The sequence below is a fragment of the Triticum aestivum genome, chromosome 2B (assembly GCF_018294505.1).
Source record: "Triticum aestivum cultivar Chinese Spring chromosome 2B, IWGSC CS RefSeq v2.1, whole genome shotgun sequence".
In the NCBI taxonomy this organism is placed as follows: Eukaryota; Viridiplantae; Streptophyta; class Magnoliopsida; order Poales; family Poaceae; genus Triticum; species Triticum aestivum.
In genome coordinates, this window is record NC_057798.1 from 698,733,228 (window position 1) to 698,760,815 (window position 27,588).

Here is a 27,588-nt window from a genome sequence, read left to right on the forward strand (position 1 = left end):
ACAACGTAACTGGGTGACTATAAAGGTGCACTACAGGTATCTCCGAAAGTATCTATTGTTTTATGCGGATCGAGATTGGGATTTGTCACTCCGTGTAAACGGAGAGGTATCTCTGGGCCCACTCGGTAGGACATCATCATATGCGCAATGTGACCAAGGAGTTGATCACGGGATGATGTGTTACGGAACGAGTAAAGTGACTTGCCGGTAACGAGATTGAACAAGGTATTGGATACCGACGATCGAATCTCGGGCAAGTAACATACCGATAGACAAAGGGAATTGAATACGGGATTGATTAAGTCCTTGACATCGTGGTTCATCCGATGAGATCATCGTGGAACATGTGGGAGCCATCATGGGTATCCAGATCCCGCTGTTGGTTACTGACCGGAGAACGTCTCGGTCATGTCTGCATGTCTCCCGAACCCGTAGGGTCTACACACTTAAGGTTCGATGACGCTAGGGTTATAAAGGAAGTTTGTATGTGGTTACCGAATGTTGTTCGGAGTCCCAGATGAGATCCCGGACGTCACGAGGAGTTCCGGAATGGTCCGGAGGTAAAGATTTATATATGGGAAGTCCTATTTTGGCCACCGGAAAATGTTCGGGATTTTTCAGTATTGTACCGGGAAGGTTCTAGAAGGTTCCGGAGTGGGGCCCACCTGCATGGGGGGACCCACATGAACGTGGGTAGTGGGGGCAAGGCCCCACACCCCTGGTCAAGGCGCACCAAGATACCCCCTTAGAAGGAATAAGATCATATCCCGAAGGGATAAGATCAAGATTCCTAAAAAGGGGGGATAACAATCGGTGGGGAAGGAAATGATGGGATTTCTTTCCTCCCACCTTGGCCAACGCCCCAATGGACTTGGAGGGCAACAAACCAGCCCCTCCACCCCTATATATAGTGGGGAGACGCATGGGAGCTTCAGACGAAGTTCTGGCGCAGCCCTCCCCTCTCCCAAGTCGTCCTCCTCTCCCGCGGTGCTTGGCGAAGCCCTGCAGGATTGCCACGCTCCTCCACCACCACCATGCCGTCGTGCTGCTGCTGGATGGAGTCTTCCTCAACCTCTCCCTCTCTCCTTGCTGGATCAAGGCGTGGGAGACGTCACCGGGCTGTACGTGTGTTGAACGCGGAGGTGCCGTCCGTTCGGCACTAGGATCATCGGTGATTTGAATCACGACGAGTACGACTCCATCAACCCCGTTCACTTGAACGCTTCCGCTTAGCGATCTACAAGGGTATGTAGATGCACTCTCTTTCTACTCGTTGCTGGTCTCTCCATAGATAGATCTTGGTGACACGTAGGAAAATTTTGAATTTCTGCTACGTTCCCCAACAGTGGCATCATGAGCTAGGTCTATTGTGTAGATTCTTTGCACGAGTAGAACACAAAGTAGTTGTGGGCGTTGATTTTGTTCAATATGCTTACTGTTACTAGTCCAATCTTGTTTCGACGGTATTGTGGGATGAAGCGGCCCGGACCGACCTTACACGTACTCTTACGTGAGACAGGTTCCACTGATTGACATGCACTTGGTGCATAAGGTGGCTAGCGGGTGCCAGTCTCTCCCACTTTAGTCGGAACGGATTCGATGAAAAGGGTCCTTATGAAGGGTAAATAGCAATTGGCATATCACGTTATGGTGTTGCGTAGGTAAGAAACGTTCTTGCTAGAAACCCATAGCAGCCACGTAAAACATGCAACAACAATTAGAGGACGTCTAACTTGTTTTTGCAGGGTATGCTATGTGATGTGATATGGCCAAAAGGATGTGATGAATGATATATGTGATGTATGAGATTGATCATGTTCTTGTAATAGGATTCACGACTTGCATGTCGATGAGTATGACAACCGGCAGGAGCCATAGGAGTTGTCTTTATTTATTGTATGACCTGCGTGTCATTGAAGAACGCCATGTAAATTACTTTACTTTATTGCTAAACGCGTTAGCCATAGAAGTAGAAGTAGTCGTTGGCGTGACAACCTCATGAAGACACGATGATGGAGATCATGGTGTCATGCCGGTGACGATGATGATCATGGAGCCCCGAAGATGAAGATCAAAAGGAGCAAAATGATATTGGCCATATCATGTCACTATTTGATTGCATGTGATGTTTATCATGTTTATGCATCTTGTTTACTTAGGACGACGGTAGTAAATAAGATGATCCCTTACAAAATTTCAAGAAGTGTTCTCCCCTAACTGTGCACCGTTGCTACAATTCGTCGCTTCTAAGCACCACGTGATGATCGGGTGTGATGGATTCTTACGTTCACATACAACGGGTGTAAGACAGTTTTACACAGCGAAAACACTTAGGGTTAACTTGACGAGCCTAGCATGTGCAGACATGGCCTCGGAACACGGAGACCGAAAGGTCGAGCATGAGTCGTATAGTAGATACGATCAACATGAAGATGTTCACCGATGATGACTAGTCCGTCTCACGTGATGATCGGACACGGCCTAGTTGACTCGGATCATGTAATCACTCAGATGACTAGAGGGATGTCTATCTGAGTGGGAGTTCATAAGATGAACTTAATTATCTTGAACATAGTCAAAAGACCTTTTTGCAAATTATGTCGTAAGCTCGCGCTTTAGTTCCACTGTTTAGATATGTTCCTAGAGAAAATATAGTTGAAAGTTGACAGTAGCGATTATGCGGACAGTAGAACGCTTATGTCCTTAATGCACTGCTCAGTGTGCTGAACCCCAAACGTCGTTTGTGGATGTTTCGAACATCGAACATACACGTTTTTGATAACTACGTGATAGTTTAGTTAAATGGTTTAAGTAGAGGCACCAAAGACATTTTCGAAACGTCGCGGAACATATGAGATGTTTCGAGGGCTGAAATTGGGATTTCAGGCTCGTGCCCACGTCAAGAGGTATGAGACCTCCGGCGATTTTCTTAGCCTGCAAACTAAGGGAGAAAAGCTCAATCGTTGAGCTTGTGCTCAGATTGTCTGAGTGCAACAATCACTTGAATCAAGTGGGAGTTAATCTTCCAGATGAGATAGTGATGTTTCCCCAAAGTCATTGCCACCAAACTGCTAGAGCTTCGTGATGAACTATAACATATCAGGGATAGATATGATGATCCTTGAGGTATTCGCGATGTTTAACACCGCGAAAGTAGAAATCAAGAAGGAGCATCAATTGTTGATGGTTGGTGAAACCACTAGTTTCAAGAAGGGCAAGTGCAAGAAGGGATACTTCATGAAACGGCAAATCAGCTGCTGCACCAGTGAAGAAACACGAGATTGAACCCAAACCCGAGACTAAGTGCTTCTGTGATAAGGGGAATAGCCGCTGGAGCAGAATTACCCTAGATACTTGGTAGATAAGAAGGCTGGCAAGGTCGATAGAAGTATATTGGATATACATTATGTTAATGTGTACTTTACTAGTACTCCTAGTAGCACCAGGGTATTAGATACCGGTTCGGTTGCTAAGTGTTAGTAACTCGAAATAAAAGCTACGGAATAAACGAAGACTAGCTAAAAGTGAGCTGACGATATATGTTGGAAGTGTTTCCAAGTTTGATGTGATCAAACATCGCACGCTCCCTCTACCATCAAGATTAGTATTAAACCTGAATGGTTTATTGAATCTCGATCGTAGTGATACACATTTTCATGCCAAAAGATATAAGATAGTAATGATAGTACCACTTACTTGTGGCACTGCCATGTAAGTCATAATGGTATAAAACGCATGAAGAAGCTCCATGTTGATGGATCTTTGGACTCACTCGTTTTTTGAAAAGTTTGAGACATGCGAACCATGTCTATTGGTGTATATGCATGAAGAAACTACATGCAAATGGACCGTTTGGACTCACTTGATTTTGAATCACTTGAGATATGCAAATCATACCACATGGGCAAGATGACTGAAAAGCCTCGTTTTCAGTAAGATGGAACAAGATAGCAACTTGTTGGAAGTAACACATTTTGATGTGTCCAATCCAATGAGTGCTGAGGCATGCAGTGAATATCGTTATGATCTTACTTCACAGATGATTCGAGTAGATGTTGAGAATGTTTACTTGATGAAACACAAGTCTGAATTATTGAATGGTTCAAGTAATTTCAAAGTGAAGATCATTGTGACAAGAGGATAAAATGTCTATGATATGATCATAGAGATGAATATCTGAGTTACGAGTTTTGGCGCACAATTAAGACATTGTGGAAATTGTTTCGCAATTAATACCGCCTGGAACACCATAGTGTGATGGTGTGTCCGAACATCATAGTTGCACCCTATTGGATATGGTGCGTACCATGATGTCTCTTATCGAATTACCACTATTGTCCATGGGTTAGGCATTAGAGACAACCACATTCACTTTAAATAGGGCACCACGTAATTCCGTTGAGATGACACCGTATGAATTATGGTTTAGAGAAACCTAAGTTGTCGTTTCTTAAAAGTTTGGGGCTGCGACGCTTATATGAAAAAGTTTCAGGTTGATAAGCTCGAACCCAAAGCGGATAAAATGCATCTTCATAGGAAACACAAAACAGTTGGGTATACCTCCTAATTTAGATCCGAAAACAATATGGATTGTTTCTTGAATCGGGTCCTTTCTCGAGGAATAGTTTCTCTCGAAAGAATTGAGTGGGAGGATGGTGGAAACTTGATGAGGTTATTGAACCGTCTCTTCAACTAGTGTGTGGCAGGGCACAGGAAGTTGTTCCTGTAGCACCTACACCAATTGAAGTGGAAGCTTGTGATGTTGATCATGAAACTTCGGATCAAGTCACTACCAAACCTCATGGGATGACAAGGATACGTACTACATCAGAGTGGTACGTAATCCTGTCTTGGAAGTCATGTTGCTGGACAACAATGAACCTACGAGCTATGGAGAAGCAATGGTGGGCCCGGATTCCGATAAATGGCTCGAGGCCATAAAATCCGAGAACGGATCCATGACTTTGGAAGAAATACTTGATGGTCGTAAGGCCATTGGGTACGGATGGATTTTAAAAGGAAGACAGACAATGATGGTAAGAATTACCATTAAGAAAGCTCGACTTGTCGTTAAGATATTTTCCGACAAGTTCAAGGAGTTGATTACGGTGAGGTTTTCTCACTCGTAGCGATGCTAAGAGTCTGTTGGAATTGGATTAGCAGTTACTGCATGATTGATGAAATCTTGCAGATAGGATGTCAAAACATTGTTTCCTCGACGTTATACTTGAGGAAAGGTTGTATGTGATACAACCGGAAGGTTTTGTCAATCCCAAAAGATGCTAATAAGTATGCAAAGCTCCAGCAATCCTTCTAAGGACTGGAGTGAGCATCTCGGAGTTGGAATGTGTGCTTTGATGATGATCAAAGATTTTGGGTTTGTACAAAGTTTACGAGAAACTTGTATTTCCAAAGAAGTGAGTGGGAGCACTATAGAATTTCTGATGAGTATATGTTGTTGACATATTGTTGATCAGAAATGACGTAGAATTTCTGGAAAGCATATAGGGTTATTTTGAAAGTGTTTTTCAATGGAAAGCCTGGATTAAGCTACTAGAACATTGAGCATCAAGATCTATAAGGATAGATCAAAATGCTTAATAATACTTTCAAATGAGCACATACCTTGACATGATCTTGAAGGTGTTCAAGATGGACCAGTCAAAGAAGGAGTTCTTGCCTGAGTTGTAAGGTACGAAGTTAGGACTTAAAGCTCGACCACGGCAGAAAAGAGAGAAAGGACGAAGGTCGTCCCCTATACTTTAGACGTAGGCTCTACAGTATGCCATGCTGAGTACCGCACCTGAAGTGTGCCTTGCCATGAGTCAGTCAAGGGGTACAAGAGTGATCCAAGAATGGATCACAGGACAGCGGTCAAAGTTATCCTTAGAAATTAGTGGACTAAGGAATTTTTCTCGATTATGGAGGTGGTAAAAGAGTTCGTCGTAAAGGGTTACGTCGATGCAAGCTTGACACCTATCCGGATAGCTCTGAGTAGAGATACCGGATACATATAATGGAGCAACAATTTAGAATAGCTCCAAGTAGAACAGTTATTTGGATTAGCTCCAAATAGAGCGTGGTAGCTACATCTAGGAGATGACATAGAGATTTGTAAAGCACACACGGATCTGAAAGGTTCGGACCCGTTGACTAAAACCTCTCTCACAAGCAACATGATCAAACCTAAAACTCTTGGGTATTAGTCACATGGCGATGTGACCTGTGAGTGTTAATCATATGGCGATGTGAACTAGATTATTGACTCTAGTGCAAGTGGGAGACTGTTGGAAATATGCCCTAGAGGCAATAATAAAAGTGTTATTATTATATTTCCTTGTTCATGATAATTGTCTTTTATTCATGCTATAACTGTATTATCCGGAAATCGTAATACACGTGTGAATACATAGACCACAATATGTCCCTAGTGAGCCTCTAGTTGACTAGCTCGTTGTGATCAACAGATAGTCATGGTTTCCTGGCTATGGACATTGGATGTCGTTGATAACGGGATCACATCATTAGGAGAATGATGTGATGGACAAGACCCAATCCTAAGCCTAGCACAAAGATCGTGTAGTTCATTTGCTAGAGCTTTGCCAATGTCAAGTATCTCTTCCTTTGACCATGAGAGCGTGTAACTCCTGGATACCGTAGGAGTACTTTGGGTGTATCAAACGTCACAACATAACTGGGTGACTATAAAGGTGCACTACAGGTATCTCCGAAAGTATCTATTGTTTTATGCGGATCGAGACTGGGATTTGTCACTCCGTGTAAACGGAGAGGTATCTCTGGGCCCACTCGGTAGGACATCATCATATGCGCAATGTGACCAAGGAGTTGATCACGGGATGATGTGTTACGGAACGAGTAAAGTGACTTGCCGGTAACGAGATTGAACAAGGTATTGGATACCGACGATCGAATCTCGGGCAAGTAACATACCGATAGACAAAGGGAATTGAATACGGGATTGATTAAGTCCTTGACATCGTGGTTCATCCGATGAGATCATCGTGGAACATGTGGGAGCCATCATGGGTATCCAGATCCCGCTGTTGGTTATTGACCGGAGAACGTCTCGGTCATGTCTGCATGTCTCCCGAACCCGTAGGGTCTACACACTTAAGGTTCGATGACGCTAGGGTTATAAAGGAAGTTTGTATGTGGTTACCGAATGTTGTTCGGAGTCCCGGATGAGATCCCGGACGTCACGAGGAGTTCCGGAATGGTCCGGAGGTAAAGATTTATATATGGGAAGTCCTATTTTGGCCACCGGAAAATGTTCGGGATTTTTCGGTATTGTACCGGGAAGGTTCTAGAAGGTTCCGGAGTGGGGCCCACCTGCATGGGGGGACCCACATGAACGTGGGTAGTGGGGGCAAGGCCCCACACCCCTGGTCAAGGCGCACCAAGATCCCCCCTTAGAAGGAATAAGATCATATCCCGAAGGGATAAGATCAAGATCCCTAAAAAGGGGGGATAACAATCGGTGGGGAAGGAAATGATGGGATTTCTTTCCTCCCACCTTGGCCAACGCCCCAATGGACTTGGAGGGCAAGAAACCAGCCCCTCCACCCCTATATATAGTGGGGAGAGCGCATGGGAGCTTCAGACGAAGTTCTGGCGCAGCCCTCCCCTCTCCCAAGTCGTCCTCCTCTCCCGCGGTGCTTGGCGAAGCCCTGCAGGATTGCCACGCTCCTCCACCACCACCACGCCGTTGTGCTGCTGCTGGATGGAGTCTTCCTCAACCTCTCCCTCTCTCCTTGCTGGATCAAGGCGTGGGAGACGTCACCGGGCTGTACGTGTGTTGAACGCGGAGGTGCCGTCCGTTCGGCACTAGGATCATCGGTGATTTGAATCACGACGAGTACGACTCCATCAACCCCGTTCACTTGAACGCTTCCGCTTAGCGATCTACAAGGGTATGTAGATGCACTCTCTTTCTACTCGTTGCTGGTCTCTCCATAGATAGATCTTGGTGACACGTAGGAAAATTTTGAATTTCTGCTACGTTCCCCAACAGTGGCATCATGAGCTAGGTCTATTGCGTAGATTCTTTGCACGAGTAGAACACAAAGTAGTTGTGGGCGTTGATGTTGTTCAATATGCTTACCGTTACTAGTCCAATCTTGTTTCGACGGTATTGTGGGATGAAGCGGCCCGGACCGACCTTACACGTACTCTTACGTGAGACAGGTTCCACCGATTGACATGCACTTGGTGCATAAGGTGGCTAGCGGGTGCCAGTCTCTCCCACTTTAGTCGGAACGGATTCGATGAAAAGGGTCCTTATGAAGGGTAAATAGCAATTTACATATCACGTTGTGGTTTTGCGTAGGTAAGAAACGTTCTTGCTAGAAACCCATAGCAGCCACGTAAAACATGCAACAACAATTAGAGGACGTCTAACTTGTTTTTGCAGGGTATGCTATGTGATGTGATATGGCCAAAAGGATGTGATGAATGATATATGTGATGTATGAGATTGATCATGTTCTTGTAATAGGATTCACGACTTGCATGTCGATGAGTATGACAACCGGCAGGAGCCATAGGAGTTGTCTTTATTTATTGTATGACCTGCGTGTCATTGAAGAACGCCATGTAAATTACTTTACTTTATTGCTAAACGCGTTAGCCATAGAAGTAGAAGTAGTCGTTGGCGTGACAACCTCATGAAGACACGATGATGGAGATCATGGTGTCATGCCGGTGACGATGATGATCATGGAGCCCCGAAGATGAAGATCAAAAGGAGCAAAATGATATTGGCCATATCATGTCACTATTTGATTGCATGTGATGTTTATCATGTTTATGCATCTTGTTTACTTAGGACGACGGTAGTAAATAAGATGATCCCTTACAAAATTTCAAGAAGTGTTCTCCCCTAACTGTGCACCGTTGCTAGAGTTCGTCGCTTCTAAGCACCACGTGATGATCGGGTGTGATGGATTCTTACGTTCACATACAACGGGTGTAAGACGGTTTTACACAGCGAAAACACTTAGGGTTAACTTGACGAGCCTAGCATGTGCAGACATGGCCTCGGAACACGGAGACCGAAAGGTCGAGCATGAGTCGTATAGTAGATACGATCAACATGAAGATGTTCACCGATGATGACTAGTCCGTCTCACGTGATGATCGGACACGGCCTAGTTGACTCGGATCATGTAATCACTTAGATGACTAGAGGGATGTCTATCTGAGTGGGAGTTCATAAGATGAACTTAATTATCTTGAACATAGTCAAAAGACCTTTTTGCAAATTATGTCGTAAGCTCGCGCTTTAGTTCCACTGTTTAGATATGTTCCTAGAGAAAATATAGTTGAAAGTTGACAGTAGCGATTATGCGGACAGTAGAACGCTTATGTCCTTAATGCACTGCTCAGTGTGCTGAACCCCAAACGTCGTTTGTGGATGTTTCGAACATCGAACATACACGTTTTGATAACTACGTGATAGTTCAGTTAAATGGTTTAAGTAGAGGCACCAAAGACATTTTCGAAACGTCGCGGAACATATGAGATGTTTCGAGGGCTGAAATTGGGATTTCAGGCTCGTGCCCACGTCAAGAGGTATGAGACCTCCGGCGATTTTCTTAGCCTGCAAACTAAGGGAGAAAAGCTCAATCGTTGAGCTTGTGCTCAGATTGTCTGAGTGCAACAATCACTTGAATCAAGTGGGAGTTAATCTTCCAGATGAGATAGTGATGTTTCCCCAAAGTCATTGCCACCAAGCTGCTAGAGCTTCGTGATGAACTATAACATATCAGGGATAGATATGATGATCCTTGAGGTATTCGCGATGTTTGACACCGCGAAAGTAGAAATCAAGAAGGAGCATCAATTGTTGATGGTTGGTGAAACCACTAGTTTCAAGAAGGGCAAGTGCAAGAAGGGATACTTCATGAAACGGCAAATCAGCTGCTGCACCAGTGAAGAAACCCGAGATTGAACCCAAACCCGAGACTAAGTGCTTCTGTGATAAGGGGAATAGCCGCTGGAGCAGAATTACCCTAGATACTTGGTAGATAAGAAGGCTGGCAAGGTCGATAGAAGTATATTGGATATACATTATGTTAATGTGTACTTTACTAGTACTCCTAGTAGCACCAGGGTATTAGATACCGGTTCGGTTGCTAAGTGTTAGTAACTCGAAATAAAAGCTACGGAATAAACGAAGACTAGCTAAAGGTGAGCTGACGATATATGTTGGAAGTGTTTCCAAGTTTGATGTGATCAAACATCGCACGCTCCCTCTACCATCAAGATTAGTATTAAACCTGAATGGTTTATTGAATCTCGATCGTAGTGATACACATTTTCATGCCAAAAGATATAAGATAGTAATGATAGTACCACTTACTTGTGGCACTGCCATGTAAGTCATAATGGTATAAAACGCATGAAGAAGCTCCATGTTGATGGATCTTTGGACTCACTCGTTTTTGAAAAGTTTGAGACATGCGAACCATGTCTATTGGTGTATATGCATGAAGAAACTCCATGCAAATGGACCGTTTGGACTCACTTGATTTTGAATCACTTGAGATATGCAAATCATACCACATGGGCAAGATGACTGAAAAGCCTCGTTTTCAGTAAGATGGAACAAGATAGCAACTTGTTGGAAGTAACACATTTTGATGTGTCCAATCCAATGAGTGCTGAGGCATGCAGTGAATATCGTTATGATCTTACTTCACAGATGATTCGAGTAGATGTTGAGAATATTTACTTGATGAAACACAAGTCTGAATTATTGAATGGTTCAAGTAATTTCAGAGTGAAGTAGAAGATCATTGTGACAAGAGGATAAAATGTCTATGATATGATCATAGAGATGAATATCTGAGTTACGAGTTTTGGCACACAATTAAGACATTGTGGAAATTGTTTCGCAATTAATACCGCCTGGAACACCATAGTGTGATGGTGTGTCCGAACATCATAGTTGCACCCTATTGGATATGGTGCGTACCATGATGTCTCTTATCGAATTACCACTATTGTCCATGGGTTAGGCATTAGAGACAACCACATTCACTTTAAATAGGGCACCACGTAATTCCGTTGAGATGACACCGTATGAATTATGGTTTAGAGAAACCTAAGTTGTCGTTTCTTAAAAGTTTGGGGCTGCGACGCTTATATGAAAAAGTTTCAGGTTGATAAGCTCGAACCCAAAGCGGATAAAATGCATCTTCATAGGAAACCCAAAACAGTTGGGTATACCTCCTAATTCAGATCCGAAAGCAATATGGATTGTTTCTTGAATCGGGTCCTTTCTCGAGGAAAGTTTCTCTCGAAAGAATTGAGTGGGAGGATGGTGGAAACTTGATGAGGTTATTGAACCGTCTCTTCAACTAGTGTGTGGCAGGGCACAGGAAGTTGTTCCTGTGGCACCTACACCAATTGAAGTGGAAGCTTGTGATGTTGATCATGAAACTTCGGATCAAGTCACTACCAAACCTCGTGGGATGACAAGGATACGTACTACATCAGAGTGGTACGTAATCCTGTCTTGGAAGTCATGTTGCTGGACAACAATGAACCTACGAGCTATGGAGAAGCAATGGTGGGCCCGGATTCCGATAAATGGCTCGAGGCCATAAAATCCGAGAACGGATCCATGACTTTGGAAGAAATACTTGATGGTCGTAAGGCCATTGGGTACGGATGGATTTTAAAAGGAAGACAGACAATGATGGTAAGAATTACCATTAAGAAAGCTCGACTTGTCGTTAAGATATTTTCCGACAAGTTCAAGGAGTTGATTACGGTGAGGTTTTCTCACTCGTAGCGATGCTAAGAGTCTGTTGGAATTGGATTAGCAGTTACTGCATGATTGATGAAATCTTGCAGATAGGATGTCAAAACATTGTTTCCTCGACGTTATACTTGAGGAAAGGTTGTATGTGATACAACCGGAAGGTTTTGTCAATCCCAAAAGATGCTAATAAGTATGCAAAGCTCCAGCAATCCTTCTAAGGACTGGAGTGAGCATCTCGGAGTTGGAATGTGTGCTTTGATGATGATCAAAGATTTTGGGTTTGTACAAAGTTTACGAGAAACTTGTATTTCCAAAGAAGTGAGTGGGAGCACTATAGAATTTCTGATGAGTATATGTTGTTGACATATTGTTGATCAGAAATGACGTAGAATTTCTGGAAAGCATATAGGGTTATTTTGAAAGTGTTTTTCAATGGAAAGCCTGGATTAAGCTACTTGAACATTGAGCATCAAGATCTATAAGGATAGATCAAAATGCTTAATAATACTTTCAAATGAGCACATACCTTGACATGATCTTGAAGGTGTTCAAGATGGACCAGTCAAAGAAGGAGTTCTTGCCTGAGTTGTAAGGTACGAAGTTAGGACTTAAAGCTCGACCACGGCAGAAAAGAGAGAAAGGACGAAGGTCGTCCCCTATACTTTAGACGTAGGCTCTACAGTATGCCATGCTGAGTACCGCACCTGAAGTGTGCCTTGCCATGAGTCAGTCAAGGGGTACAAGAGTGATCCAAGAATGGATCACAGGACAGCGGTCAAAGTTATCCTTAGAAATTAGTGGACTAAGGAATTTTTCTCGATTATGGAGGTGGTAAAAGAGTTCGTCGTAAAGGGTTACGTCGATGCAAGCTTGACACCTATCCGGATAGCTCTGAGTAGAGATACCGGATACATATAATGGAGCAACAATTTAGAATAGCTCCAAGTAGAACAGTTATTTGGATTAGCTCCAAATAGAGCGTGGTAGCTACATCTAGGAGATGACATAGAGATTTGTAAAGCACACACGGATCTGAAAGGTTCGGACCCGTTGACTAAAACCTCTCTCACAAGCAACATGATCAAACCTAAAACTCTTGGGTATTAGTCACATGGCGATGTGACCTGTGAGTGTTAATCATATGGCGATGTGAACTAGATTATTGACTCTAGTGCAAGTGGGAGACTGTTGGAAATATGCCCTAGAGGCAATAATAAAAGTGTTATTATTATATTTCCTTGTTCATGATAATTGTCTTTTATTCATGTTATAACTGTATTATCCGGAAATCGTAATACACGTGTGAATACATAGACCACAATATGTCCCTAGTGAGCCTCTAGTTGACTAGCTCGTTGTGATCAACAGATAGTCATGGTTTCCTGGCTATGGACATTGGATGTCGTTGATAACGGGATCACATCATTAGGAGAATGATGTGATGGACAAGACCCAATCCTAAGCCTAGCACAAAGATCGTGTAGTTCATTTGCTAGAGCTTTGCCAATGTCAAGTATCTCTTCCTTTGACCATGAGAGCGTGTAACTCCTGGATACCGTAGGAGTGCTTTGGGTGTATCAAACGTCACAACGTAACTGGGTGACTATAAAGGTGCACTACAGGTATCTCCGAAAGTATCTATTGTTTTATGCGGATCGAGACTGGGATTTGTCACTCCGTGTAAACGGAGAGGTATCTCTGGGCCCACTCGGTAGGACATCATCATATGCGCAATGTGACCAAGGAGTTGATCACGGGATGATGTGTTACGGAACGAGTAAAGTGACTTGCCGGTAACGAGATTGAACAAGGTATTGGATACCGACGATCGAATCTCGGGCAAGTAACATACCGATAGACAAAGGGAATTGAATACGGGATTGATTAAGTCCTTGACATCGTGGTTCATCCGATGAGATCATCGTGGAACATGTGGGAGCCATCATGGGTATCCAGATCCCGCTGTTGGTTATTGACCGGAGAACGTCTCGGTCATGTCTGCATGTCTCCCGAACCCGTAGGGTCTACACACTTAAGGTTCGATGACGCTAGGGTTATAAAGGAAGTTTGTATGTGGTTACCGAATGTTGTTCGGAGTCCCGGATGAGATCCCGGACGTCACGAGGAGTTCCGGAATGGTCCGGAGGTAAAGATTTATATATGGGAAGTCCTATTTTGGCCACCGGAAAATGTTCGGGATTTTTCGGTATTGTACCGGGAAGGTTCTAGAAGGTTCCGGAGTGGGGCCCACCTGCATGGGGGGACCCACATGAACGTGGGTAGTGGGGGCAAGGCCCCACACCCCTGGTCAAGGCGCACCAAGATCCCCCCTTAGAAGGAATAAGATCATATCCCGAAGGGATAAGATCAAGATCCCTAAAAAGGGGGGATAACAATCGGTGGGGAAGGAAATGATGGGATTTCTTTCCTCCCACCTTGGCCAACGCCCCAATGGACTTGGAGGGCAAGAAACCAGCCCCTCCACCCCTATATATAGTGGGGAGACGCATGGGAGCTTCAGACGAAGTTCTGGCGCAGCCCTCCCCCTCTCCCAAGTCTCCTCCTCTCCCGCGGTGCTTGGCGAAGCCCTGCAGGATTGCCACGCTCCTCCACCACCACCACGCCGTTGTGCTGCTGTTGGATGGAGTCTTCCTCAACCTCTCCCTCTCTCCTTGCTGGATCAAGGCGTGGGAGACGTCACCGGGCTGTACGTGTGTTGAACGCGGAGGTGCCGTCCGTTCGGCACTAGGATCATCGGTGATTTGAATCACGACGAGTACGACTCCATCAACCCCGTTCACTTGAACGCTTCCGCTTAGCGATCTACAAGGGTATGTAGATGCACTCTCTTTCTACTCGTTGCTGGTCTCTCCATAGATAGATCTTGGTGACACGTAGGAAAATTTTGAATTTCTGCTACGTTCCCCAACACGAATATAGTCGTCTAATATATCAATCTTTATGTCTCGACCATTTCGAGACTCCTCGTCATGTCCGTGATCACATCCGGGACTCCGAACAACCTTCGGTACATCAAAACTTATAAACTCATAATAAAACTGTCATCGTAACGTTAAGCGTGCGGACCCTACGGGTTCGAGAACTATGTAGACATGACCTAGAACTGTTTCCGGTCAATAACCAATAGCGGAACCTGGATGCTCATATTGGCTCCTACATATTCTACGAAGATCTTTATCGGTCAAACCGCATAACAATATACGTTGTTCCCTTTGTCATCGGTATGTTACTTGCCCGAGATTCGATCGTCAGTATCCAATACCTAGTTCAATCTCGTTACCGGCAAGTCTCTTTACTCGTTACGTAATGCATCATTCCGTAACTAACTCATTAGCTACATTGCTTGCAAGGTTTATAGTGATGTGCATTACCGAGAGGGCCCAGAGATACCTCTCCGACAATCGAAGTGACAAATCCTAATCTCGAAATACGCCAACTCAACATGTACCTTTGGAGACACCTGTAGAGCTCCTTTATAATCACCCAGTTACGTTGTGACATTTGGTAGCACACAAAGTGTTCCTCCGGTAAACGGGTGTTGCATAATCTCATAGTTGTAGGAACTTTGTATAAGTCATGAAGAAAGCAATAGCAACATACTAAACGATCAAGTGCTAAGGCTAACGGAATGGGTCAAGTCAATCACATCATTCTCCTAATGATGTGATCCCGTTAATCAAATAACAACTCTTTTGTCCATGGCTAGGAAACTTAACCATCTTTGATTCACGAGCTAGTCAAGTAGAGGCATACTAGTGACACTATGTTTGTCTATGTATTCACACATGTATTATGTTTCCGGTTAGTACAATTCTAGCATGAATAATAAACATTTATCATGATATGAGGAAATAAATAATAACTTTATTATTGCCTCTAGGGCATATTTCCTTCAAGAGCATGTGTGGCCCATTCTTCAGTTGTTGGTGGGTCCTCGGCCCGGCAAATTAATGGCAGGCCGATGTGGTGTGCACCCCCTAATCCAGGACACCATCACATGGGAATTTGAAAACACACAGAAAAGATAAAACGGAACTAACAAAACATATAAAAACTAAGTATTATGTAGTGCTCTTGTTAAAATTTATGAAAACTAGTATTTATGCAAAATAGACATAAAGAAGGGTTCAATCTTTTCCAACTATCAAGGTTGGAGTTGGCAGTTAGTTCACATGTGGTACCAACAACCTTCACTAATAAACAGATGCATCCCTACCTATATGTGGGACTAACACTCTTCAAAGAAAGTAAATAAACAAATATACTTTTACTCACATGGGGGACCTAACACAAATAAACAACTACACCAATATTTTTAGTTTCTCTTCTCAACCGAGTTCTTCCAATTATATATGACATAACAACAGATTGAAAAAAATAGTAATTGGATAGACCTTGTCCTCCTACCCGATCCATGACCTTGTGCAATCAACTTACTAATGCATATTCTCATATGTTTCAACATTTGAAATGTTGTGTCTTGTAAAGAACCTACTATGACCGTTTAAGATTATCAAATGCATGCAGCAAGATGTGGCATTTCATGTTTTGTTTTTTAAAATCATGAACCACATGAAAAGGTTGCAGGGTATGAACATATTTTAATGATTTCCTAAGCCAGTGACATATGTGCTTATATGTTATAGTTTCATAGCAATGCATGAACATCGTGCTAGTAGAACATAATATGGGAGTCCTACTACGAGGATATGCAACAAATGAGCCAAAATGACATCATGCGTTTTGGACTCATTAGCGGCAGTGGGGGATTTTGCAAGGTGGACAAGTGAGATGTCGAGACAACGATGAGGATGTATGGTGATTCTGGTTGTCTCAGTGCTCGATGGTCATGGTGTCAGCACGCCCGTCACCACAATAGATCGTACAATCGCCTCAATGAGAACTAATGCTATTCATGAGGTCTATCAACATCTATACTTGTATTTCTTTAAATGTGGTTATGCACATGAGACATCAAGCCCATGGAAGGCATATCCATGTGCAAGTCCTGAAGAGCTATGGAACCTTCCCTTCCGACATGTGTGGCTTATGGAAACTGGAGCATATAAGAAAGATTGTGTGGATGAGTGCGGGTTCAACAAGATTAAGGAAGTTATGCCTTATTCCATTGTCGTTAGGAGTTATGTCTAGGTTCCTTGTCTTGGATACCACAGTAGAACACCTACATATAAGGACCCATAGGTAGAAGCAGAGGAACAAGCTAGTTTAACACCAATACAACACCACAATGCAGGGAAGCACTTTGCATTGACACTGTGGCAAGATATGTAGATCTATTGTAGGAATCTAGATTGTTATGGTTTAACTCATGTTAGCCACCATCATACTTTTGCATTAAGATTTAAGGAAAGATAAAGAAAATAAGTAGGATTCTTACCCACACGGGGGCCTCAACCCAGGTAAAAATCGTGCATCCCTGACTTCATCCTCATCTGCCTACGCACGCCAGTTTGTTTTTGAGATCCTTGTCACCTTAGCATTGTTCATTTGAGCATTCTATGATTTTAACAACTCTAGATTTTGAGTGTGTTTTGACTTTGGTCGATCCAACCATGGGATGCGGCGAGTAATGTTCTATTAATTATGGGCATGGGTGGGGATTTGGCTTGTTGTGCTGCCTCTTTGATCTTTCTTTGCTTTTTTGCAACTTTGTTCAAAAGAGGCTTTTGCATTTGTTCTCTGTGCACCCACACCATTTAATATAATTGAAAACCAGCCATGACATGCAAGCCTTTTCATGTTGAACTAATTATCATTGGTTCACATTTCCTCATTTGAAAACGCTAGCAGATAACGGATTGAAAGATCCAAGTAAGTAAAAATTTATTTATATTACACACGACAATTCAACACCACATAATAACTTACAAATCACAAGGGGAAATAAAATGAAGCCTCACACAACACAAGGAAGTGTCAATCATATGGATCAGATGAAATACAACCCTCTCAAACATCACTCTTCACCGAAGAGCTATAGCCATCCTGGTCATCATAATACTTGGACCACAACATGATCCCACCATACTTCCCTGCACTCTTGATCAATGGGAGAACATCCGACTTTAGGTCATCAGCCGGGATGAACCCGCTCCCGGCGGCCTGAGGTGACGCCGGGAGACCAAGGAAGATCTGCTTTGCAGGAACTGTCAACCACTGCTTCCATGAATCAGCTAGATTGGAAGTGCTGCCTGAAGTATACTGACAAGGTGCGTTGTTGTAGAACTGCACCCACACATAGTCAAAGAGGCCGGTGTTGAGGGCGCCTCCCACCCATGCATCAGGAAAAGGGCACTGTGGCGCGGCAGTCAAGTACACTCTCCTGTCGGAGTTGCTATACCCTTTTAGGAACCTTGCAAGATCGTCCCAGTGCAGGGGTGTACCACCCTCGATATCAAAGTCGATGCCGTCAAGGACCGCGTCACCGAGAGGCCGCGAAGATGACTTACCTCCTAAGAAGTTGTTCCATAGGTACGTCGCGACATTCTTGGCATCCTGGGACGAGGAAAGGTAGTAGCCGCCTGCCCCACCACCGATGGAGAGCATGACCTTGACGCCGTTGCTCTGGCATGACTTGATGTCGGAGCTCAGATTGGCGCAACCGCCGTTGGTTGGGACGCAGTGACCTGCTAGGTTGAGGACTGGTGGCTGGCCATTGCCAAAGGAGGAAAGGAAGGCGATGTTGACGAATTTGTAGTTGCCGGTGGCGCAAGTTGCAGCCAGCGTGCCCTCACCACCATTCTGGCCCCAGTAGATGGAAATGCCGCCGGCTTCTGACCCAAGAAACTGCGCCGCAGCTACTGCCACGACCAGCAGTTGCAGCATAGATGAACTACTAGCCATCTCTGGGGCAATATTGTCCCTATTGAACTCTTATCTCCACTGTTGGTGTCTTCAGGAGTATGCCTTTGGTTTTGCTGCGTGTGCTGAATTTGTGCTTGGATGGTTGGCTTATATACGAGGGCACTCTTCGTGTGAAATCTGGCACCGCCATATTGTTTATGCTCATGCGTGATTTGGTGGGCACATGGATGAACACTTTACACTTGTGAACGCGCTCTGCTGGCAGCTTCGAATTAACGGCGACGGTGTTCGTGATTTTGCACTAGTACTTGAATAGAATAACGTGCAAGGCACCAGTATATATAGAATAAGAAAAGGCGTACTACAGCTGTGTGCTGGCGACGGCACATTAAGCGATTAAGGCATAATAATTCACCAACATAAGGAATTTTTTGAGCGGTATTCACAAAAATAAGTGATTAAGAACAGAAAAAGAAAAGGCGTAGTATAAGAAAAGAGCACCATTCGCCCTGTCGTGCTTTTTTAGCGCTATACTTTCGCCTGTCTGTGGTGTGCTCGAAGCCCAAGGAGCGGGCTCACACATAAAGGAAACGGGCACGTATATCTCGCTTCCAGCCAGAAGGAACGTCGGCTCGCCTCAGTTTTTTTTTTGAGACATTGGCTCGCCTCTTTTGTTTAAAATTTAAAATATCTTGAACGTCTATATTTAAAAAATTACTTTGATTATTTTTCTAAAATTTCGCCTCGCGTTAAAAAAATGTCCGTGGTGTAAAATATTTGGTCACAGAATGTTAACAATTGTTCATATTATTCAAAAAAATGGTCATGACATTTATAAAATGTTTACATGTTTACAATTTTGTCATGACATTGTTTTAAAAAATATTCAATGTGCATTTTACAAATGTTCAACACATGTTTCGGCGAAATGTTCAACCTGTAACTAAAAAAGGTTCAACATTTCTGCAAAAATGTGCAACGTGTATTCAATAAGTAGATGCATATGAACAATGGCTGAACCGATATTGGAAATAGCTTTTGAATAGCGCATCGGGGGTAAAGTAGTCGTTGGACAGATTCATATGCCCCCATTCCCTGTTCCAATTCAACACTCGATGCCCCTTTATTGAACCTTTGAAGTTGAGAACATGCTCCTTCTAGAAGTGCATGCTCTAGCCAATGCAAGCAAAAGACCAAACTGATACAAAAGACTAGGCAATAAATTTATATGTCAATACTCTTCCCCACGCTCTGTTTCTTTAAGAATCACATCATCATCCGATGAGGGCAAATGATGAACTCTGCATAGAAGTACTCCTTGTCCGAATCCATCATATTTGCTTCAAAGTAAACAATGAGAACTTCATTGCACTAGGCATTCACTTGTTGGGTGCGGTGTCTGCCATGGATGGTGTCCGTAGGGGTGGAGGGTACCTGGGTGTCAACCGGATCCGGGGGAGTACGAGCATGTGTCCGACAAGGATTGGGCGACGTCGGCAGGGGTTCGGTAAGGCTTGGGCGGCGCCCAGCGGTGACGGTGGTGCTTAGGGTTTACGGGGGCGGCGACGGTCCCCGCGAAGCTAGACAACGCCAAGAGGAGAGCATGACTGTGAAAATGCACGGGCTCCGAGTGGGGTTTTTTGGTGGATGTGAAGTGTTAGAGTCCGACATAGCGGACGTATGGACTCCCCCAGAGCTCCCCTCGTTTTAGAGCTGGCTTGTGGGATTTGGTGATCGTGTTGAATGGCTAAAACTTACATGCGGCTTGGTCCGGACAGTTGCGGCGCTTTGAAGATCCGCGTTGGAGATGCCCTACATCGGCTCTCTTCCACGAGGCATTACGAGGAGGAGATGAATGAAATTGATCGATGGTTCATAAGAAGATTTTAAAAAAATACTGCTTGGAATAAAAATACGGACTACACCGTTTATGAAAGTATGAAAGTGGATCCTCAAAAAGAAAAATTGAAAGTCGACCCGTCTACTTTTTCAGATTAAAAACAGTATTGGGCTAAACACACATGAACCCATCGGTACAAGTTTCAAATAGTATGTAAAAGCAGTTACTACAGCACCAGCCTCAATTTGGCAACATCTCCTGCACGATGGGGGTTTCGATGACGGTCAAATCGCACCTGATGGTGAAGCAGTCTCCTCGCAGCTTGGACTTCTTTATAATCATGGTATTGCCCCAGCCAGTGCCCGTCGTCTCAAAGGTCCGGGTGATGATCGGAGCGTTGGAATCTCTGTGTACTTTGCCATCTTGCTTCAGCAAACTTAAGGTGAACTTTGCCGTCACACCCGCCGGTGCCCCTTCCCCGACGAGATGCAAGAAGGCTGCCACGTAGCCAGGCGCCCGGCTGTCGCCGTCAGGGTAGAAATTGATGAACCAGTCGTAGCCCCCGACTTTGAACGTGCTCGACGTGACGTACTTGCCGGCGCCCTTGCCGTCGAGCAGCGAGTAGTTCTTCACCACGAACTTGTGCACCGCGGTGGTGGCCTCCGTCGTGCACACCGACGACGTCACGCTTACCGGCGGCTGCGAGTGCGTAGCCCAGCAAGAGTTGATGTTTCCCATGGCAAACTAACGCAGGCGACGAATCGAAGGCAAACGGGTGAGCCTGGCTCGATCTATCTGTTGGCTTGAGGGGAACCTTTTTTTTTTTTTTGAGCATCGGCTTGAGGGGAACCTGGCCGTATTTATAAGCCGAGGAGAGCAAAGGAGTATACGACGAGGATTCCAAACTGAAAACTTGAAGAGTTCGGACTTTAGGGTGTGCTCGGAAACTATAGGAATTTAGAACCAGAGAAAAGTTTGACAAAAGCATCTTTCGGTATGCAGGATTGGCGGGGAGAGATTACACAGGAAAGCTCCATAGCCCTCAGTCTCACATGAAAAAAAGAATCCACCCAATTCTCATTTTCTGGGCGGAGTCGCGAGGCCATGCAAAGGAAAGTGGCCCGTGTGCCTCTACTGACCAAGGTTTTGGTTACCGGTCGAAATTTCCAGATTTCCCATGGTTACCGCATATTTCCGTGCCCCTCGGTAAATCCCCGTACCGAGCAAAAAATATCATTTTTTTGAATTTCTTAATTTAAACGCTTGATTTATAGTAAAGTACATAGGATCTAATTAATGTCATGAGAGTTGATTCTGACGTGTTGGTAGCAACCTAGTTCCTGTTTTGGGAGGTCTCTGGTTCGAATGTCCGTTCATTCATTTATTTGAATTCAAAATTGAACTATAAAATTCGTTTGAAATATTCTCGGTATTTCTCGGTAACCGTGGTAACCACATTTACCAGTCCCCCTCGGTAAAATTGCCTCATTCGGTAACCAAAACCTTGCTACTGACTCGGTTTAAATGGCCATAGCTATACGAAGTGACATGCACAAGAATAGAATAATGAGTTCTGCACCACCTTTCGTGACTGGGGTCCACACGTTCCTTTGTTTCTCTTTCCTGCAATCCGAACATAAGGGGGTGTTTGTTTCCAGAGACTTTTTGATGCAGGGACTAGAAAAAGTCTTTCTTAGAGACTTTTTAACCAAACAGGAGGGACTATTAAGGACTAAAAGTTACTTTTTGGGACTAAATGAAGAAAACTCTCAAGGAGAGTCTTTTTTTGGACTTTTCCAACAATGCCCCTCTCTGCACCCATTGCCCCGCCGCCCCATGGTGTTGTTTGGTTGTTATTTTTTTGTATATTATGGGTAACATGGTCATTTAATAACATCTAGGGAGGGACTAGGGACTTTTTAGTCCCTGGAAACAAACAGGGAGGGACTTTTTAAAGACTAGGGATTTTTTAGTTGGGACTAGAAAAAGTCCTAGGACTTATGAACCAAACAGGGCCCAAATCCCATATCTTTCCCATAATTTCTGATTCCAATGTTTTAGCATTGTATTCCAGAAGTGTTCCTGCATCCTCTACTGTTCCTGTGGTTTCTTCAACTCCATAGCGAACGGGGCCTTAGGGTGTGTTCGGTATGTAGGAATTTTACAGGGAAACTATAGGAATTCAGAACCAGAGGAAAGTTTGACAAAAGCATCATTCGCTATGCAGGATTGGCAGCGAGAATTACACAGGAAAGGCTCCACAGCCCTCAGTTTCACAGGAAAAAAAGAATCCACCCGATTCTCATTTTTTGGGCGGAGTCGCGAGGCCATGCAAAGGAAAGTGGCCTATGTGCCTCTACTGACTCGGTTTAAATGGCCATAGCTGTACGAAGTGACATGCACAAGAATAGAATAATGAGTTCAGCACCACCTTTTGTGACTAGAGTCTACACGTTCCTTTGTTTCTCTTTCCTGCAATCGGAACACCAAATCCCATATCTTCTCCATAATTTCTGATTCTAATGTTTTAGCATTGTATTCCAATAGCATTCCTGCATCATCTACTGTTCTTGTGCTTTCTTCGACTCCATACCGAACGGGGCCTTACTTCAGAGCCGGACACCAACTCGGACTGTGCATGGCCTAAGCTGCGACACCTTTCAACCGGTCCGAGTGCGTGCGTGCAGAGCTCCTTATTTCCATTGATCGCGTAAGCTAGCGACGACGCATCCATCCTAGCACAAACTGAGGATTTGGCAGACTACGATGACCGCCTCGGCTAAAGCCCTTCACCGGCCGCCGTCACTGCCCCTACACCAGTCGGACCTCGTCTTCCAGCACTACCACTATCTCCGCCCAGGCGATAATGATTCCGATGAACTGTTCTTGCCTCCACCTGCACGACCATCGGCCCCGAACAAGTTTTTTTTTAGTCTTCCCGAATGAGCTGATGCCCTGTAGAAGGGGGCACGTCTATTCCTCGCCTTCAGTGAGACCTGAGGAAGCTGCACATGGGCCGGCCCAGGTTCACTGGAGGGCACATTCTCATTTTTTTACGTTTTATGTTTTCTGCTTTTATTTTGGTACTTTTGATTATACTTTCAAATAATCTAAATATATATTACAAAAAACACTCTTCAAAAAACATTTGAAAATTGTTGGACGAGCATTTAAAAAATGTTGAACAAGTATTTGAAAAAATGTTGATCATGTATATAAAAATGTTGAACAAGTATTTGCAAAATGTTGAACATGTATTTGAAAAAAATGTTGATCATGTATATGAAAATGTTGAACAAGTATTTTAAATTTTTTGACAAGTAGTTGAAAAAATATTGATCATGTACACAAAAATGTTGAAAAAGTATTTGAAAAATATTGAACAAGTATTTAAAAAAATGTTGAACTATTATTTGAAGGAAAAACCAAAATAGGAAAAAATGGAGAAGCAAAAAAAAACAAAATAAAGCAAAAAAAATGGAAAAGGAAAAAGGAAAGTAAACAAAAAGTGGAGAAGAAAAATTAAAACGTAAAAAACAAAGACAAAATAAAAAGAAAAATCAGGGAAAAAATCCGTGACAAGAAATGGAAAACCGGCTTCACACGTCTCAACTACGTAGCGGCACTAGCTCTCCCCAAGGAGGCCAGGGATCGAATCCCGCATCTCGCAGTTCTCAACATCACACAATAATATACCTGAATCTTTTTTCGTCTAAAAAATGACACCTGAAGAAGTTTTTGTTTTTTTACCTGAAGATTTGATCGATTGATTAATTCGCTTGGATCTCGCGGTTACGATGGTGACTCTCTCTGTCTCCTATTCCCCATTTTTCGTTTTCGTACTTCTCGGATTTTATTCATTTCGTATATTAAGTTTGTCTTAAATTATACTTTGGAAAGGTTGATCAAGTTTATAAAATAAAAAGTTTATAATACCAAATCAATATCGTTAGATCAATTATATTTTTTTTCATATTATATTTATTTGGTATTGTTCTAACAAAAATATACAATTTTTTGGTATTATAGATGTTGATGGTTTTTTTATATATAAGTTGATATATATTTGGTATTTTACAAAGTGTTTGTGTGGGTAGTAGATGTGATAGAACTGTTACTTCATGTCATTATTGTTTCCCTTAAATACACTTCAATATTTCTGAAATACACAATTGACATTTCTTAATGCATAATATGTTTTTAATAGATGATAAACCATTTTTAAATACATAATGTATAATTTTAAATTTTAAATATGAGATGTACATTCATGTGAAGAAATATGAACCGAGAGAAATCATAGAAAATGAAAAGGAGGAAAAACTGTTATTGGTGTATTTGTAAAACAAAAAAATGAATAAAGAAAAAAATAAACATGCAAAGAAAAGAAAGAGCGGTTAAAAAACCTGGAAAAAAGAGGAGTGAGAGGGACACAAAACAAAGAAGAAACACTTAGTAACCAAACAAAATAACAAGAAAATGAAAATCAGAAAAAACAGAGAAGCTGGCCAGTCCACACCCACTAGGCAAGTGTGATATAGGTCTCATAATACATGAGATTTAATCCTTGAAGAAGAGCATCAAAGTCCACTTTCGATTCACATATTCATTACTAACCCTATAAGGGACCTTGTGACCTTTCAACAAACAACACCGACGACGCAACCAGCCAGCTCCTAAGTGATTGCCCCTCTAAGATGGCCTCCTCCTCCTCCAGGTGTGTCTAAAGTCAATGTGACGGCGCAATTTCCACAAATAATAATTGTGATGCTATCAGTGTGGGTTGATAGATGTCATTTGGGAATGCTCCTTGGATCCTCGGTGATGGTGTTTCCGGGGGTAACCGAACCAATGTTTTTGGACGCTCTTGCTTGTCATGATGCTCTCGCCTTATGAGGGACATGTTGCACCAACACTTGAGAGTCACATTTGATTACAAAGAACTTATCAGTGACATTGTTGTGGGCTTCAGAGGTAAGCATGGCAACATTGTTTTTTTTAGACCTCCTCATATATTAAACAACAGAAATGTTCATACAATCATTCCTCACGGCATACGCCACATAGGGCGGGACACTATTAGGCATGTCAACATTGTGAGAGAGCTCCACATATGATCAAACAGGTTTATGTCTCCTTCCTTTGTCCATGGAGGTGATCATCAAGTAATGAGGCTAATAATCTAGCTAAACATGTTTGTCTTTGAATGAGGAACACCAGGTGTGGTTTCGTCAACCTCATGACATTTATCAGATTTCCGAAAACATTATTGTGGAGTTATAAAGCAGAGTGTGTTACCCGCAATTGTGGCGGCGGGGGAGGGGGGGCTCTTTGGCGCTTAAGGCACAAAATAGTATGTTAAATTTATATATTTTTTCTAAACATTTTTAACATTAATGATTTTTATTAATCTACAAACCTTTTTTATTTACAAAAAGATTAACCTATAAAAAACCGGAAGCTGTCTTTTCCCAAAGCAATAGTTCACGGCTTTTTTCTAGCGAGTGAGCAGCGGTTTGGCGAGTAGGTGAGGGACACCCTTATGTCTCGCTACACGTGATACAGAGGGAACCCTCACTGAATGGTGGTGCGAGATTTTCTTTTAACTTTTGTTTATACTTTGAAATATTCTAAACAAATGTATTACAAAATCACTCTACATAAAACAATTGAAAAATATTTACCAAGTATTTGAAAAATGTTAAATGTGTATAGAAAAAATGTTTATCACACGTACGAAAAATGCATATAAAAATATAAAATCCGTATAAACTATTTGATCATGTATTAAAAAAAATTTAATAGAGCATTTGAAAAAGTTGAACAAGTCTATAAAAATGTTAATCAATCATTTTTTTAAATGTGTATATACAAAAAATGTTGACCATGTATGAAAAAATTTAATCTTTTATTTGAAAAATATTAATCAAGCATTTGAAAAAGTGTTGAACGTATATTTAAAAAATGCTAGTCATGTATTTGAAAATGTTAAATGTATATAGAAAGAATGTTGACCATGTATTAAAAACTTGTATTGCATTTGGAAAAAATATATTTAATTAAGCATTTGAAAAAGATTTAATATGTATAGAAATAATGTTGACCATATATTAAAAAGTTAATATTGTGAAAAATATTAATAAAGCATTTGAAAATGTTTAGAATATGTATAGAAAAAATACTGACACACACACACACACACACACACACACACGCGCGCGCGCGCGCACACACACACACATACACACACACATTATGTACATATATTAATTTAAAATTACTATTCTTATAAGTTTTAAAAAGTTCACCGTTGCTTTCATGTATTGCAAAATTTGGTGATGTAATTTAAAAAAATATTCGTATCAATAAAATAATAATCACATTTACGAAATGTGGACGCATTTGAAAACATGTTCATGACATTTTAGAAAAAAAAAATCATACAATTTTAGATTTTTTGGGGTAATTTTGAAAAAATGTGCCATACATTTAGGAAAATTGTGTTGGCATTTTATGAATGTTTGTAAAACTTAATTTATTTCTGAAACTTTTAGTAAAATGTTAGTGACATTTATGAAAAATATTCAATGTGTGTTCATAAATGTTTACCATGTACTTCTTTTTTGCATGAGAAACTTCCGATCTATTCATCTTCAACCATGGCAGTACATAGGAGACTAGACGTAATAAGAATTCCAACCATGTCCGTGGACCACCCAACGACGACTACAAGCACTGGAGCGAGTCGAAGGTTTGCCACCATCGCCCCTCCCTTGCTAGAGTTGTAGTAGAAAGTCGTAAAGCCATCGTGCTAAGGCCCAGCGTAGCAGAGCAACAACCATTGCCAATGATGAAAGACGTAAATCGGAAGGGTCAAACCTGTAAACTCCCAAACAAAGACGAATAAAGATTTGATCCAAATAGATCCACCAAAGACCTGTACCAACCGAATCCCATGAGATCTGACGGATACACACCTCCACACGGCCTCCGACGATGCTAGACACACCATCAGGACATGGAGAGAACGTGGGAAACATTATTCCTAGTGAGGGATATCGCCACCGCCACACACCCCCAATTAAGACACTAGACCTAATAAGAACGAGAGCGG

General features: G+C 42.6%; 1 protein-coding gene across 2 annotated transcripts; it reads right to left on the reverse strand.

Annotated features, from left to right (window-relative positions):
* Positions 1-17,719: 17,719 nt before the first annotated feature.
* Positions 17,720-27,237, reverse strand: LOC123042132 (acidic endochitinase-like). 2 transcript variants are annotated; one of them, XM_044464651.1, is made up of 2 exons: positions 27,153-27,237; positions 17,720-18,603 (listed from the first exon to the last, which is right to left on the reverse strand). In XM_044464651.1, the coding sequence occupies exons 1-2, from the start codon at positions 27,235-27,237 to the stop codon at positions 17,780-17,782; spliced, it is 909 nt and encodes a 302-aa protein (XP_044320586.1). In that variant the 3' UTR covers positions 17,720-17,779. The 2 variants fall into 2 exon arrangements, with proteins under 2 accessions (XP_044320586.1, XP_044320587.1); XM_044464652.1 differs by lacking the exon at positions 27,153-27,237 and having other exon boundaries at positions 17,720-18,673.
* Between the last annotated feature and the right edge of the window lie 351 nt (positions 27,238-27,588).

What these genes read in the sequence shown, in the direction of transcription:
- LOC123042132 (XM_044464651.1), bottom strand. Translation starts at nt 27,237, where the DNA reads ATGGTGGCAAACCTTCGACTCGCTCCAGTGCTTGTAGTCGTCGTTGGG. An exon ending in TGGAATTCTTATTACGTCTA is followed by an intron (nt 18,604 to 27,152) that starts GTCTCCTATGTA and finishes TTCTTGGGTCAG; the next exon opens with AAGCCGGCGGCATTTCCATC.